Below are 16,634 nucleotides of genomic sequence, written 5' to 3'. Positions count from 1 at the left end.
GGTGTAGTGTGTCAGAAATGGATTTAGATTACTATAACCGTTTAAACTCTCAGCCCAAAAACCTTAATTAAAACTCATTCTAAAGATGCAGTAATAGTGAAAGCACTAGTCCACCTTGTTCTCTGCTTCCACCCACACTCTTCTAACAGGGCAGTGGAGTGCACTCTTGCTTAATGAATTAAGACAGAAGGCCAGATAAATGTGAACAGTTCAGTAAAGGCTGCTGGCAGACACAGGGAGAGGCTATGGCCTGCTCACTGTGTTACATATATAGGGAAAACCGAAGGCGCCCTGTAGTCTGATCCCTGCTTTACTCGGCTTTTCGTAGGCATAAACATCTAATAGGGCCTAAAAGCCTTGGATGAAAGCAACACATGCTGGGTAAGTGGTTGAAAATGGGACATGGAAAAGGTTTCAGGACATTCCAAGAACAAAGCATTCAGCACACGTCTGTTCTTATATATGAGATATGTGTCCCCTCAGTGGAGTTTAAGGCTACGTGTTTGTGGATCTGTCTGTCTTTATGTGGATCTACACACACAAGCAAGTTGGCTCTGTGGGTGTATGTTTATGTCTATGGTGAGAGTAAACGTGTCATTTAAACATCTGTGCCAACTTCAATATATTATACCAGGTAGAGTCTAAATGTAGCATTGGTATAATTCATGATAAAATACCTTTAAGTTTTACATACATACAGGAGAAAAAAAAGAATAGAATAAAAATGGCATTAATCATGTGTTAGTATGTTGATGTTTATGTAATGGTGAAGGGGGGTGGAATGTGTTGCAGCTAACAAGGCCAACAAATATCATCACTTATTGGAGGATGGAGAAGATGTTACCTCGGGGATCAGTGGGCAGCCGTCACTTCATATGAAGGCAGCCAGGAGGGAGGAAGCAAAAAGATGAAGATGGGTGAGAGACAGATTGGGGTGGAGGGGTGTAATGACAAGGACAAAGGAAGTACTTTATTCTTTCACTACAACCTCAAAAAACTGAAAAATGGAGCAAAGAAAGAAGAGTGGAGAGAAGGGGTCAAGAAAATAAGCTATGAAACAAGCGGAAAATAGAATAGCATCAGAGAAAAAGAGACTAGCAGGATATCTGCTGGAGGGAACATAGGGAGCAGAATGAGGGCAAAACAATGAGAATTTGTTACATAAAGCTGGGATCAGAAAGGGGTCAGAATATCAGACCCAACACAACAGAAGGCAGGCAGTACAGGGGGGAAAGCTACAGAACTTAAATAAAACAAGACGATGACCTGTTCCTCCTCGTTAATGGTTACCTTGGCGTCCTCATGAAAAACAAACTGCCCTACTGTTTTCTTCTCCAAAGAATACTGTTTTTCCAAAATGTTCAAAACTTCCACCAGGAAAAAAGAAGAAGAAGAAGAAGAGAAAAAAAAAATGCTAGAAGTGTTTTTATTGGCAGCAGTTCTTTTAGCGCTCAGTAAATACGTCTAACAGAGTGTGCATTTTTGTATTTATGGCTTTTAATAGGAACAGCGTGATCATGATATTGACGGGCCAGCTCAGATTCTAATGGCTGCCTTAAATCTCAGGGACACCCACTGTATTCTGGGGTGAGTTACAGGCAAATTACCATGGAGAGGAGAGCCAGCAAGGCTGCTTCTGCCAGGAGGGAAGAAAACAATCACTTGAATGATTGTCGGACGTTTAGAATTAGTATGGAGACGGGGAGCAAGCAACAAAAGGGAAGAAGAGGCAATAAACGATTTTCATCAGTAGCAGAGGCAGAATGAGATGGGCTGGAGAGGGTGGGCAGAAACTGATGTGCTCGCCTTCCATTATAAGGATCATAAAAAACTTTTAATGACCAAATATGGGGTAGGTGAAACAATATATTGGATCATATTACAAGCATTATGGTGTCACACATTCTAGTGCAGACAAGCTGCATAGCCGCCTTTGTGTGTATTTGTTTTTGTGTCCCTCATTGGTTGTCACTTAATTTTTGTATATCTGTTTCTACAATAGAGAATGTGCACTGACGTCATCAACACACAGAACTGTGTTAAAGGCGAAATAAGTAGCACTTATACCTAGCGTTTCAAATCAGAACCGCGGTCGAAAGAGAAAAACATGGAGAGTGTTCTTCCTCTCGTCTCCCCTCCACCATTTTTTGAGAGGACGGCTCTTTTACAGTCTATGGAGGACAGCGAACATAGCACCAGCAAACATCATGATGACAAGCGAAAAACAAGGTTTTTCTGAAACTTTTTCTGGTCTTCTTTTAGTTTCCATACATGCAGGCCATTGCTCTTCTGCCGACATTAAATAGCAAACACTGCTGTTGTTTGGCAACCGTGGGGAGTCACATATGATTGGTTAAGGAACCAGTAAGTAGTTAAGAGCTACACAGTGCACCAAAGTTATTCTGTCAAGTAACTCTTATTTTGAAAGGATAAAAGCTTGACATAGATGTAGAGAGACAGATTGTTTATAGGGAAGCTTCCTTTTATTCCTCACAACAAATGAGAACACTTTAAATTATATTTACAGAAAAAAATCCTACTTATTTAGCATTTAAGAAATCGCGATTTGGGGTGTACCTGCCATCTATTTACATTCTGCAGTGGGTCTCATCTTTTAATCTCTGTCTTTTTCCAAATTTCAGACAAGGTAAGGCAAGGCAAATTAATTTGTATAGTATATTTCATGTAGAAGACAATTCCAAGTGCTTTACATAAAACATTAAAAGCATTACAGTGGAGAGCAGGAAGCAATAACAAGTGCAGTGTAAAAGACAAACTTTAAAGGAAATTAATAAAAACAGAAAGAAAAAAGCTAAAACAAAAAAGATAAAGTGCAAGAAATAAAGTTTCAGTGTGGGGGATTTAACAGTTTTGATCAAAAGCAGCAAATAGAAAAGTTTTTAACTCTGATTTAAAACTGCAGAGTTTCAGCAGACCTGCAGTTTTCTGGGAGTTTGTTCCACATGTGAGGAGCATAAAAGCTGAACGCTGCCTCTCCATGTTTAGTTCTGACTCTGGGTACCGAAAGTAGACCTGACCCTGATGACCTGAGGGATCTGGTTGGTTCATAACGAACCAGAAGACTCTGAATGTATCTTGGTCCTAAACCATTCAGTGCTTTTATAACTAATAGCAGGATTTTGAAGTCAATTCTTTGACAGAAAAGAAGCCAGTGTAAAGATCTGAGGACTGGAGTTCTACGATCTACTTTTATGGCCTTGAGGACTCAAGCAGCAGCGTTGTGGACTAACTGCAGCTGTCTGTTGGACTTTTTGGGGAGACCTGTGAGGACAGCTTTACAGTAGTCCAGTCTACTAAAGATAAATGCATGGACAAGTTTTTCTAAATCCTGCTGAGTCATCAGTCTCAGCTCATTCTTAAAAAACCCAGTTGGCAGGGCGTCAAGACAGCAAGTGGTGGTTTTCAGATGGCCAGTGATCTAGTCCAGGTTTTTAGGACTGATAGGCGAAAAGTGTGTCATGGTCTTCATGTCTCTGAGTGGACACAAGGACATATGTCCTGCCCCTGGCAAGTATTCAGACGAGTATTTCATTAACATGTCCTAGAGAACAGTGGACTTCTGCATAAACTTTTTCAAGTGATGTGCTTCTGGCTGACCATGGGTTGGATATAAAGCACAGTTTGGGCTTTATGTGTGCAGAATTAAAGATGACTGCAATTGCAGCATGTCAGCTATGAACGGGATGATGAGAGAACAGATGAGGTGTAGAATTTATGTAGAAAGTGTCAAGGTTTTGGGCTGGAGTTGGGCTTTTCCAGCCACCTCTGAAGGCACCTTTCGTGTGGCTCCGATTGCTGTGCACTGATTCCCAATGCTCTCCACCTGTGTTGCTCCCTAGATAAGCAATAGTCTCACTGCTGCTCACTGCTGGATCGTCAGAGTATTCTCCTGAGTCTTTCCAGTCTCTCTCATCTGGGTTTTGACCTGTTTTCTCCCTCCTAGGAGTTTTTGTACCTGCCTGCTCCAGCCTGGTAACTTCTGCTGTCTTTTTTGTGGCTTTCACAGCTTTTGAACTTCAGACCAGATTGGATTTGGATTCTGGACCAAGCTTGTTATTTCCTGGTTGGATGGATAGAAGAAAAAACTGGCCCCCTTGGTCTTCCCTATCCTGTCTGGATCTGAGTAACTGAGCCCTGTTAACCCTCTAGTTATCAATTCAATAATGACTTGCTCACAGCTCTCTAGAGAAGATACCAGATAAGAATCCCATCACTTCGGTTGGTACGTTCTTTCACTGCCAGAGTCCTTCTAACGGTCATTCAGTTTCTCACCTCTGTTCTCTTGTGTCCACAGAAGAGCCAGCCGCGAAGGTGCAGATATAACTTTCTAGAGACCGGCATAATAAATTCTTTTTCATCCAATCCTAAGGTCTCTGATCTTTTGTGGGTCCAGTCTGCTGAACCGTTACAGAAAGGTTTACTGGCTGTAGATGCACATGATTTTAAATGCAGCAGTATCGATCTGGATGAAACTCCCATGTGCAGATGTGAACATCACTTTCTCCACCAGATTGTGATCATTTGCTCTGATTATTATGAGTCCCAGTTTTGTTCTGACAGACATTCAGAACCGTTTGTTCAGACATTTCGGAGCACCTCAGCAATCAGATCCAGATCATATTTTTACTGCTTTTGCTAAATTTATTAAATCCTGTATATTTAGACATATGTCTCTATCACCCAGAATATATTAATCAGAAATTAATCCACAGACATGAACCGATAATGTAACTGATTTCAAAATTTAATTACCTGAACAGTAAATGTTAAACATTAATGATCAGTATCATGGTGAAGATGACAGTGTGTACTCACATGTTTTAAATCATCGTTTTGTAAAATAGCTGAATGAACATTTAATCAGTAGTTTTTAGATTCATGGTGGGTGTAGGAACTTCACGAAATGCAAGGTAGACACTGACTTCTGAGACTGAAGTAGGTGGCAGTGCATCTAAATCTGAACAAATAAGTTATAAGACTTGTATACCATACTGGAATTTCCTCTCATACATACATATTAGTGAAATGTGATTTCAGAAATTTCACTATAGTGTGTGTGTGAATGATTTCAGTATTATGTATGATAGCATTTCAGTATACGAGAGGAAACTTTCAGTATAGCAGGTAGGTTATATAAAAGGCCGTTTCAGTATAGTGTACGAGAGGTGTATTCAGAGAGTTAACAGTATTAACTGCATGATAAAATGTCAGCGTTAATTATTGCACTAAAGTAAAACACCTGGTTTTAACACACCAATCGGCTCTGCCCCATTTTTAATAGTCTACAGTACAGTAAAACATTTCTGATTTAAAAATGTTTTTGTCAACAGTCTATATTGATATACTTTAATATCTGACTGTACGACAGGGTAACCCTGCAGCTTCCTGTGTGCATGTTTCATTTTCAGTCTGGATGCAGAAGTGAACATCTGCTGCAGCTGAAAGGGACTGTCAGAAAAAGTCGCTAGATACGTAATTAGTTACTTGAAAACAAAAAACAAGTCTCTAGAAAGGTCAGAAAACTTTCTTAATTTAGTGACAGTCACCAAGGTTGGCTAAACTGTAAGTTATCAGTGTTTTAATTACTTGCACAGGTGCACATGTTGTCAAAAGTTAGGTGCACTGTCCTAATTTTACATGTGCAAACTTGCACATGCATGTGGTATTTCGAGCATTTCATTGCTATGGGAAAAATCTTTATTATTCTTATAGGTGCATTGAGTTGGCTTATGTTTCATTTCCCAGCTCCTGAAGCCTTGGCACAAGTCTAATGGAGGATTAAAAAAATAATAATAAAATAAATAAATAAATAAAACCCTTGGTAGGTTCTCTAAGTAATTAAAAAAATAAATAAATAAATGAAACTGCACACCTAAGCCATTTTCTCCAACAACCTTTTGACATGTCACATAAATGACAAGCTCGATTTACTGCTTCAGTAGCCTTTTCTAATGATTTATAGTTCAAGAAGTCAGTTTATTCTACTGATGATTACTCGTCAAAAGGTCTGGGTACCAAAATACTGTGCTAATGTGGCACCGGTTCCTAAATAATTGATAGAATAGGAATGCATGTGTGAGTGCCATTTAAGTGCAGATGATGATGACTGAAAGTTTGCTTACTGGTGCTGCAAATCAGACTTCGCAGATCATAGAACAAGCATCTGAGCATGCACAGCCTTTTGTAAGCATCACACATGCACAGGTAACAGTCTCCTAGCTAGCTAAAAAACAACAACAAATAACAGGCAAAAAAAAGCACAGCTACACCAATGCAATTAGGAAAACGTTATTTTTTAAATTACTGTTGTTCCAAGTAGGGAAACATCAACTATTAAAAGCAAATTTGCTTGGTTTTGCTAAGATGTTTATCAGATAGACATTTAAATTAGTATCTACAATAAACTTTAATAAAAAGGTCGCTGGTACTTTTAAAGACAGCAAATTTGAATTAAATAATTAATAGTTTTTGACCATAGACAAACAGGATCCTTCACCGGAACCGTACTCAACTAGAATTAAGCGACATAAATAGCACAGAAAGGCTGCATTCATCCAATAGCTGATAGAACTGCATTACATCTATGAGTCTTAGTTGGACTGATGGTGAATGTCATTGCTGGTGAACAGAGGGAATTATACCTTGAAGTTTGGAGTAATTGAATTTTTAAAAGTCATCGTATTACCTTATTATGTGATATGCAGATTCAGGGGGCCTTACATGGTACAAAGGGGTCAGACAACTATGAAATTGCAGATATAATGAACAACAGACACACAGGAACATACGCGTTTCATTAACCCAGCTTCCTATTTTACTGCTCTGGCACTGCTGCTCCAGCCTCAGAAGCAGTTGAGATGTAAGACTATGAACCTCAGAGAATATTCTATTACAAAGAAAGTGAGGGAACCGTCTTCACACTGTGGCAGATATTCTAACATCTTCATTACATGAGCTGTCAGGATTTAAACCCTTTATAAAAAGCTTCTCGGAGTAAAAGAAAAAGCAGAGAGCCATCTGTAGTGCAATGGCTACGGTGACCAGTATTTTTAAGGCTTTCAGGGACACACTTGATAAACTGCAGGGTAATTCTACATGGTGTGTACAAGAAAACAAGGACAATTAAGATCATTTAAAAGACAAAAGTGAAAATATATGGAGATATTGTTTGAGATTAAATACCTTTTAACAGTGTCTAGAAATAAGGAAAAATGGTAGATGAAAAATGTGACTGTGCAGTATTGTGTGTTACTGTAAGAAAAAAATAATGAGAAACCAATATCCTAAAATATTATGGAGTATTTTGTGTGGGAGCTCGTGTTGCCACACGTACATTTGACTGAAGCTGATTGTGAACCAATATTCAGAAGAAGTAAAAGAAAGCTGTTTTACCTTTTTGGCTGTCAATCACAAAGTTTCCCTCCTCATTTCCTGTGGTAATCTTGTATGTGATCCCATCACCATCAGGGTCCTTTGCTAGCACCGTAGCAACAAGTGTATTGGGACCTGCATCTTCTGAGACGAAGGTCCGATATCTGATGAGAAACACAAAAAAATATTTTAGTCAATGCCTCATGGACACGGACTGTGGAGGAGGACTCATAATGTAACACACCTGCAGTGGTGAGATTAAGACACATTTGTTTGCTCTTATATATGTTTGCACAGTATGTGTCACATAGAGCAAAGCTCCTTACATGGAAGCATGCAAGTGGAAACATCAACTAAATGTAGTGTTTGCAAATGAAGATTAGTGTATGTCCTGATATAGAGAGAAGATATTTAAAATTAAAATCAATAATTAAAAAAAATAAAGTGACTGGTTTGGCAGAATGTGACGAAAGTAAAAAAAAAAATAAAAAAAAAGTGAAAAAGTACATAAACTGAGATTCCTGTTGCTTAGCACGATATGACTTTGTCCCTCCCAATGACCAAAGTGTATCTCTGCAGCAACAAAGTGGTAAAGTTCTTCTAAAAAAGATCACTATTCTGGCAACCATCACACAGTTGAGAAAAAATAAAACAAACAAACAAACAAACAAAAAAACCCTGGATCCCCAAAATAACCACCTCACACCTTTCATCATGAAACGTCTGCAGTCTTACATGTTTCTAAGTGAGAACATCTTCAAGGCCAGTAGCAGTGCAGCCAGCTTTTTATTTCCTGTGATACTCATAAAAAAAACAAGGAAAAAGAAAAAAGGTATTGGGCTGAGCAAAAGTACACAGGCTTCATACTAAGCTAACTAATTCCCTTGTCTTGATCTGTATTTTTCATTATGTTGAATTCAGCTTCTTGTTCAAAAAACCCACCACTATTTTATCCATGCATCCCAGCGTAACACTTTGAACTTCAGCTTTGAACTCTTCTCTGTCCTTGCATGTTCATGTCTGAATGACTCAAAAAAGTTTTGCTTCAAAGCAAAACTTTTCTTGAAAGGCTGCCCTCTCCACTTTGCTGATGTTAAGTCAATGTAGTAAATTTTTGGCGCTTATTCCAGCTGCCATTTTTTTCACATATTAAATTAAAGCATCTGTGGGCCTGAATGGGAAGAAGTACTTTGACCTTAAAAAAAAAACCTTTTAGCTTGATGTTGGAAACAACGTACCTTCTAAATCATTAAGTTGTCATAGTAGCCAAAGGAAAATAATTAGTGACACAGGAGGTTTGGCGATTGATTGGATCCTTCTTAAAACAATATAATGGTATAAATTAAGACAAGTCTACATCCCATTTGTTGACTGCACGTGATGCAAAGTTTGTGCTGTGCCAGCACCTAGCCATTATAACGGTCTCCTAAAGCAGCAGTTTCTCAGACCAAAACAAAGATATTCAGATTAGAAAACTACCTCAGTGCCCTCGGCGGTTCATGGGAAAGCGAGAGAAATATTGACTCCATCTCTTTATGGAGGACTTAGCTAAAGCATGTGGTTTACTCCATGGAGGAAAATGTTAAAAGGAGCAAACTAAAGACTGCCACAAGGGACTTTAATACATTGACATGCAGGCACTGCAAGCAGACAGGTAAAAGTTGACTTAGAGCATACAGAAGGATGCCATTAAAAAGGCTAAATCTTTTCAACAATAAATTATCTACAAATGAATATTTGATAAATGGAATAATACATAGACCTGTAAACAAGCTATCTGCATTAGACAGTAGCTGCTTAAAATATGTTAAAAGGTCAACTGTATTTTACAGAAATGTAATCTTGGTCTGTTAAAATGTTTTTTATGCATTTTCTGCTCATGATTTTTTAGATGAAGTCTTAGAATTACAATCCTGTAACACAAGGATTGTGTATATAAGGTGAGCAAAAGTGACCCCATCCTGAATATCTGAATATTATACCAGCTTTTCTATGATGCACTGGCCTGACATAAGCTACTAGCTAGCCAACTGGCCTGCCTTCATGGAAAGCATGAACCCTGGATGTTTGAATTTAGCCAGGGTACTTAAATTGCAGAGTATTAATGAGGACAGAAATAAATATATTTATATTATGAAGAGTGAAGCTGACATGGAGCATCACTGTGGCAATACAGCTACTTGGAAACCAGAAAAGAAGCAGTTTTATGCCTGATGAAGTGAAAAAATCAATGTTTTAATACCGCGGTCATTACTGTGCACATACCAGAGTTACTCATGTAAACTACTTTTATGAAGAGCCAACACTGGACTGTGTACCTATTCAGACAACCAACATCACAGGACTAACTATGGTCAGTAACGCTCAGACTGATCTTGTGTAGAACATTAAAGAACTTAGGGTCACTTCTCTCTGGGAACTTTTAAAAACATTTACCGGAAATGGCTTGGATTTATGTTACACTGTTCTGACTTCCAGCCGAGTCTGTAGCTTCCCTGCTGGCATAAGTTTTTGACTGCAGGACATTTTGTTGGTCTGTTTTATATCCATGGCACCACAATGTTTTGAAACTCCCACTTTTTCTGATGGTAACTGACTTTTTTGATCAATAAAACAAAGACAATTATCGGAACAACATTTTCATTAGTAATTTATGTTAAATAATAATAAAAAAAATGTTATGGTCATTTAATTATACTGTTTGTTGCACAAAACCTGCATCCTACATGGGAAGTAGTTTGACAAAAGGAAAAATACAAGCAGATTGGATGAGACATCAGCTTATTAAGGGCTATAAATGGAGATGGGGGGTTTAGGTGGGGGAAAAAGCACAGTGGTGAAAGATGAAGCAGAAGCTTAGCTGTCGCAGAACAAAAAGGTCTCTTGAGTGATCGTATTGCTGCTGTACCATAACTAATTTGGCTGCAATTAATTGAAAATCACCTCAGACATAAACCAAAGCACTAATTACGTTTTAGCCTTTTTCTTTTCCTGCCGTTTGTTTTCATCATACATAACAGCAGAGAAAAGGAAGTGCATCCTGGAGGCTAATGCCTCAGGTTGAAAATTAATCCCACAGTTTAATTAATAAGTTTCTTTTTATTTATCCAGATAATTCAAAAAAAGAGAAAGGAGTGAGATAAGGGTGTGCATGTCAATCTAAGCAACTGCTGTTCACTGGTTTTGTTTGTTAGATGAAATGCATGATCGTGTATGTATCAACTACATAGCCTGTGTGCACATTAATGCCCATCCAGTGTATGCTTGTAAATCTTATATCTTTTAAGTCTTCTTTGGTTCAATAGAATAATATAAATCCAGAATGTAAGTAAACTTTAAGCAGGTGCTTCTGCTAGGGCATACGTTTACTTGGCTGCACTCTAGGATGTCAAAAAGCCACATGCTAGTTATGTGGAAGATATAATACTTATCAGAAAGTTATCATGGTCATTTAGTGTGTTCTGGCAAGAAACACAACTTACACAATGTACTGTGCAGCTTTTCTATGGATCAGATTGTAGTGAATTGGGGTAAGACAAAGGAGCCAGCAGGAAGGGGAGACACACACCTAAGAGAAAGATCATGTTTGGAATAACTGTCAAAGGTGGATTTTACACAGATGACCAGAGGATTAGCTCTTCCTGAAAGAAAAACACTTTTTGGCTGCTCCTAAATATTTTTTTGTAAAGGGAAAGTTGGCTTCCTCTTATTCCCTAAAGAATCAACAAATCCCTTTGAAATTATGGTGGGAAGTCCAACATGGGAAGTCACATACTAATGGACGGACTCTCAGACCCCACCCAAAACCACTAACAAAACAAAATTATCTCCATCTTTGGTTTTGTTCACCCAACTATTAACAGGTGATGCCTCCCAGAACATTTTGTTGCATTCCTCGTTTCTTCCTCTGCTTAAAACTGGTCTCTCATCTGTAAGTCGAATGTGTTTCAAAACACTGAAAAAGAGGTTTTATTACTCTAAAAGTAAGCTAATGTTAATCTCTTGGATCAGACCTTTATTTTGATATGACTCATGAAGTTTTAATTTCAATAAAGATGAGATTAGATGATTCTTCCTTAAAACGTTATCTATTGATGAGACTGGTGAAGATTTGCAGATTAGATATAAGAAAGTTGGACATCTTACTTTGCTATTAATCCACTTGTTTATTAATGCGTTTTGTTTTGTATATTAAATAATGGACAAACAACATGTGTCATTTTCAATAACTACATATACCTAGGAAGTACAAAAAGCTCATATCAAGACTTATAAAATGTTCAATCAATTTAGTTGATTTATTCAGAGCATTACTTCTTTTCGTTCCTAATTTATATCTTTGCTTTATAATTACTGGGCTGCACAGTGGTGTGGTGGTTAGCACCGCAGCCTCACAGAAAGAAGGTTGCCGGTTCGAGCCTCGGCTGGGGGGAGGTTCGAATCTTGGGGATGGTGGCCTTTCTGTGTGGAGTTTGCATGTTCTCCCCGTGTATGCGTGGGTTCTCTCCGGGTTCTCGGGCTTCCTCCCACCATCCAAAGACATGCATGATAGGTTAATTGGTTATTCTAAATTCTCCCTAGGAGAGAGTGTGTGTGTGAATGGTTGTTTGTCTATCTGTGTTGGCCCTGCGACAGACTGGTGACCTGTCCAGGTGTACCCTGCCTTTCACCTGTTAAAATGCTGCGATAGGCTACAGCTCACCCGCGACCCGTAATGGAATAAGCGGTCAAGATAATGAATGAATTTATAATTTCTTAGTTTTGTTGTTTTTTTTCATCCTGTTTGAATAATTAATGTTTCTATATGTGCATCTTTTAATGGTTTCAACAACATATAACTTTAGACGTGTTCACAAATGTCTAAATCTGATATTTTTTGACAAAGGGAATGAAGAAATGGGAATTTTTCTAACATTAAATCGAACTATGACATGAAAAACAGGAATCTAAGATTCTGCCAAAGCTGCATAAATGAATCTGTCCCAGTTGGCTGAAGACGGTGACCCACGCCTCAGTCCAGGCGCGGTACTGCGAGTTCAGACAGAAGGAGCAGAGTATGAGGATGCGAGAGAAAAAAGAAATGGAGTCAAGATGAAACATTTTACCTGTTTTTGTATTTGTCCTTTTTGTTCTGTGCATATTTGTTATGTTTCCCAACCAAGTTTTAGCCTCTGTTGTTCATGTATATTGATTTTGCAGCCACTTATGTAACACGCCTGCACTCGCATTACTGCAGTCGCCAGCATCAGCACAACTTTATTAATAGTTAACTATTTTTTTAATCAGAAGAACTCACAAGAGTTCTTTGCCATTTTTCTGCCCCTCACCCCTGAAGCCTTTTTTAAAAAATTTTTATTTTACTTTCAAATCACTCATGTGAACATTTTGCTAGTAATTTTCGCGATCCACCGTCTGGTGACATCACTCCTAAGCTTCGTCGCTGTGAGAGTCAAAGAGGAGAGCAACCACAGCAGACCCAATAATGGGCTGACAGCCCACACAAAGCGACGAGCAAACTTCCAGGACATCAGACAGCGTCGTGGGGACCTTTGCACCTGAACCTCCCTTCCTTCTTTGGAAACAGTCCCACAGAACCGGGCATGAGTGTGTCATCTCAGTCACCTCTGAGGAGAACGGATCCCGTCTCAAAAGTCTGCTCTGAGACGTGATTGGTGTCACAAAAGATTGATGATTGTGAATAAATCTTCTTATATTAGTCAATAGGCCTACATCCTAAACATCAAATTTAGTTTAGTTAGATTCAGATAGCATTTTTTCATTTTCTTGAACATTCATTAATGAAACCACATTTATGCTTCGTATCCTACATTTTTATACTTCGTCACAACACAAACTTTGGTTGAACATCATATTTACATATTTCTTGTTAGCCTTTAAACATTTAGATTTTATCTTATGTAGTTGTAGACTAGTTATGAATAAATTTTTCAAATCATAACTGGTCACTCTCTACGGTTTCCTTGTGTTGCCTTAAGGTCAATTCGAATGAGAGCTCTACAAGTAGCATAAGACTGATTTATTTAACAATAAGCTATTTAACGTTTACCTCTATTAAATGGTTGTTTATGTTCTGTGTTTAATGTGTTGCTACAAGACGCATTAATGATGAATAATGTCAAGACTTTAAAGTCCCCAAAATCAGCACAACATTGTGTGACAACATGATGTTTAATGTTTTAATGTTACAGACAACAAACCTCCAACTCTTTAAATAGTGAATTCTATAATAGTTTAACCATAAAACTGTTTGGTACTCATGTCCAAGATCTTTGGTTTGAACTTTCATGGTCAAACAGACTCAAGAACTACTTGAAGACAAAGGAGAAAGATGCCATTATCATTTAGTTGTCCCAGCTGAATGGATTTGGGAATATGAAGCCTATAAATGTCCACCTGCTCTGGGGATACCTTCAAACAATACAAGCAGAGTTTACAGCAACCCAACAAGACTTACTCCCAGGATGAGTTGATGGCTCTGATCAAGTCCAAATGAACTTGATTGTTCCAAGTAGAGGTACTATTACATATTTTTGTGGCTCACATGTAAGGCCAGCATTTTCATTTCCATTACCCACAGTACCACAGCAAACTGATGCTGCTGTTACTCAGCTGATTCTCAGGCTTCCTATTTGAAAGAACTCACTGATATGGTGCTGAGCAGCCTGTATGTAATTAGTATAGATGGGAAAAGGTCAGAAATAAAAGCATACTGAGTTTTCTTTGAGACAAAAGCACAACCACCATGTGACATACAATTCTTCTGCCTTGAATACAAAGAACTGAGTAGTCTTGTAAGAAATTAAAATTTTGCGCCTTATTGGCTGTTTTAAAGCTTTAGAAAATGGAACTTATGGCAAGAAGCTAAGTCGAAACACTGAGGGCTTTAAAATATGATGAAGTGGGCCAATATGAAAAGCAAATAGTCAAGTACAGGATAAAGTACACAAATAGGATAACAAAAGGTGATCTTTTTAGTCAGAGTGTTTGACTCGATTTTGCTCCCTTTGCAGTGTACACAAAGTCTGTGTATATGCCTGTACTAGGAAAAAAGACCAAACAGAAAGAGCTCCAGGAAATGGTTTGAAAGCTGACAGTACATTGGAGATATTTTCAGTGTTAATCATTACAAATGTCTACATCAACATTTAAAATCAAGCTAATTTAAGCTTGTCAAACAGAAAAGAAAAAGACAAACAGAAGAAAAGAAATATACAACCTTTCCTGGGCTCCTCACACTCCCAAATGCACAAAGATGAAAGAGATTACTGACAATTTGGAGGAATACTGTTCTTTATTGGTTATATTGCACTGTCACTTCTAGTAGAGACTGACATTTGTGATATGTTTGTTTTTATTTAATGAAAAACTTTATGGGCTCTGAATAAAAATCCATTTGTTTGTCTACAAGTATTATCAGACGAGCCCACAGGACTTAGTAAACTATTGTGAAATGTAGAAATACAATATAAAAAACCCCAAACAAAACAAAAGTCTCCATCCTTTTGTCAAGTAAAATCATAACCTCACTGTGAAAGCACCACTCAGATGAGCTAAACTGAAACACCATAGGTAGTTTAGCTATTTGTCCTGTTAGGATCTGAAGATCTGTCTTCAAAAAATTTGTTTTGTACATTTTATTTGTAATCAAGCCCTAACTCAGCTGATAATAAACAGCTTGCAGATGTATCAGTTCAATTTTTTTAACACTTTTCATTACGCTGCAATTTTGTTGTTTGGTCATAATATTGTGGGAAACAGCTGTCAGCTGACTGTGTGTCTGTAGAAATTTAAGCTCCATCTTTTTCTCTCTCACAACGCTGCAAGATTAAAGGAGATGGGATTAAAGTCTGTTAAAGACAGATGGTGTAATCCTGGTCATGTTACTGTGTAGGGATGACTCTCCACCCCACAAACTGTTAGCTGTGAGCTTCTGTCCGTGCTTCTTCAGTATGTGTATATCTCTACTTTGGCTTTAGCCGGCAGTGTGATCGACATCGTCAGCTCAGTTTCTGTCAGGCCACAAATAATCTCTCAAAATACCTGTTTAAACGTCTCAACTGCCCCACCAGAGAACACATGTTCGCTTTGTTCAATGCAAATGTTAAAAAGGACACCATCTCAGCAAGGCAGGTTATAAGAGCACATCATCATCGTCATCACCAGAATAGCTGTGTACTTCTCCAATGAAAAGCCAAGATCTCTAAGACCTGAAGCAGCTGCTGAAAAAGAAGAATTATTCATAAACAACTATAAATATTCTTGGATAACCTTCACATACACACTCACACAAGCATGGCTTTCTAACCATAAGAAAATATGCACTAATCTCCACTCTGATAGCCTGGGGGAAGTCCACTGAGGACGCTGACTTACAGATATTTAGCGCTTTTCATGCAAAAAGGAACACAAAGTGCTGCTTTACATAATAAACACAATTTATCCATATTAACATACAATAAAGATAAAACAAGCCTTCACACACCAAAGTATATAATATAGCAACATAAAAAAACACACAACTGATTCTAGTCTCCTTCACACACACTCTCTCTCTCTCTCTCGCTCTACCTACTCTACATAAACATGAACTCCAATCCTGAATTTCTGTCGGTTAACTGAATGTGGGTGTAAAGATATTACTAAATATAAACATTTGGCTTGATGCTGATGTGAGGAAACAATATGCTGGGGATCTGTCCACAGCAGGAGCCAGTCCACCCATGGCCACAGAGGGTGCCACCACAGGAACCACCCAGATTCCTCACTACAGCCACAGGGCTGCGGTCCTATGGCCCCCAGCCACCCAGAGAAGGATAATCACCATGACAACAGCTTGGCAGCAGAGAAAGCAGGACGAGCTCCTGCTGTGGAGGATCTCCATGAGTTAAAAATGTTAAAACAAAGATCACATAAACTTAAAAACAATAAGAACAGACAATAAAAATAAAATAAGATCTTAGATCAGCTTAAATGAGCAGCATTCCCACAGCAGAGATGCACACAACAAATATTAAAGCAACATGTGTGTAAAATTTATGGTTTTAAAATTATGTGTTTTAGGTAAAAAAGGTTCGTTCGTTCGTTCGTTCCTTCGTTCGTTCCTTCGTTCGTTCCTTCGTTTGTTCGTTCGTTCCTTCGTTCCTTCGTTCGGACTTGTTATGAAGAACACCAACCTTTACTATAAATATTCCCGGGCTTGAAACTGCCCTGGAGAAGCTTGG

The 16,634-nt window shown here is 38.3% G+C and overlaps 1 protein-coding gene across 1 annotated transcript in view; it reads right to left on the bottom strand.

Annotated features, from left to right (window-relative positions):
• Positions 1 to 16,634, bottom strand: part of si:ch211-186j3.6 (neural-cadherin) — a 384,844-nt gene that overhangs the window by 214,706 nt on the left and 153,504 nt on the right. Inside the window, exon 7 of the mRNA XM_041985518.1 lies at positions 7,414 to 7,556. Within this exon, the coding sequence (XP_041841452.1) occupies positions 7,414 to 7,556 (143 nt within the window). The remainder of the gene's footprint in view (positions 1 to 7,413; positions 7,557 to 16,634) is intronic.

This window comes from Melanotaenia boesemani, chromosome 1 (assembly GCF_017639745.1).
Source record: "Melanotaenia boesemani isolate fMelBoe1 chromosome 1, fMelBoe1.pri, whole genome shotgun sequence".
Lineage (NCBI taxonomy): Eukaryota > Metazoa > Chordata > Actinopteri > Atheriniformes > Melanotaeniidae > Melanotaenia > Melanotaenia boesemani.
This window is presented reverse-complemented; position numbering and strand designations above follow the sequence as displayed.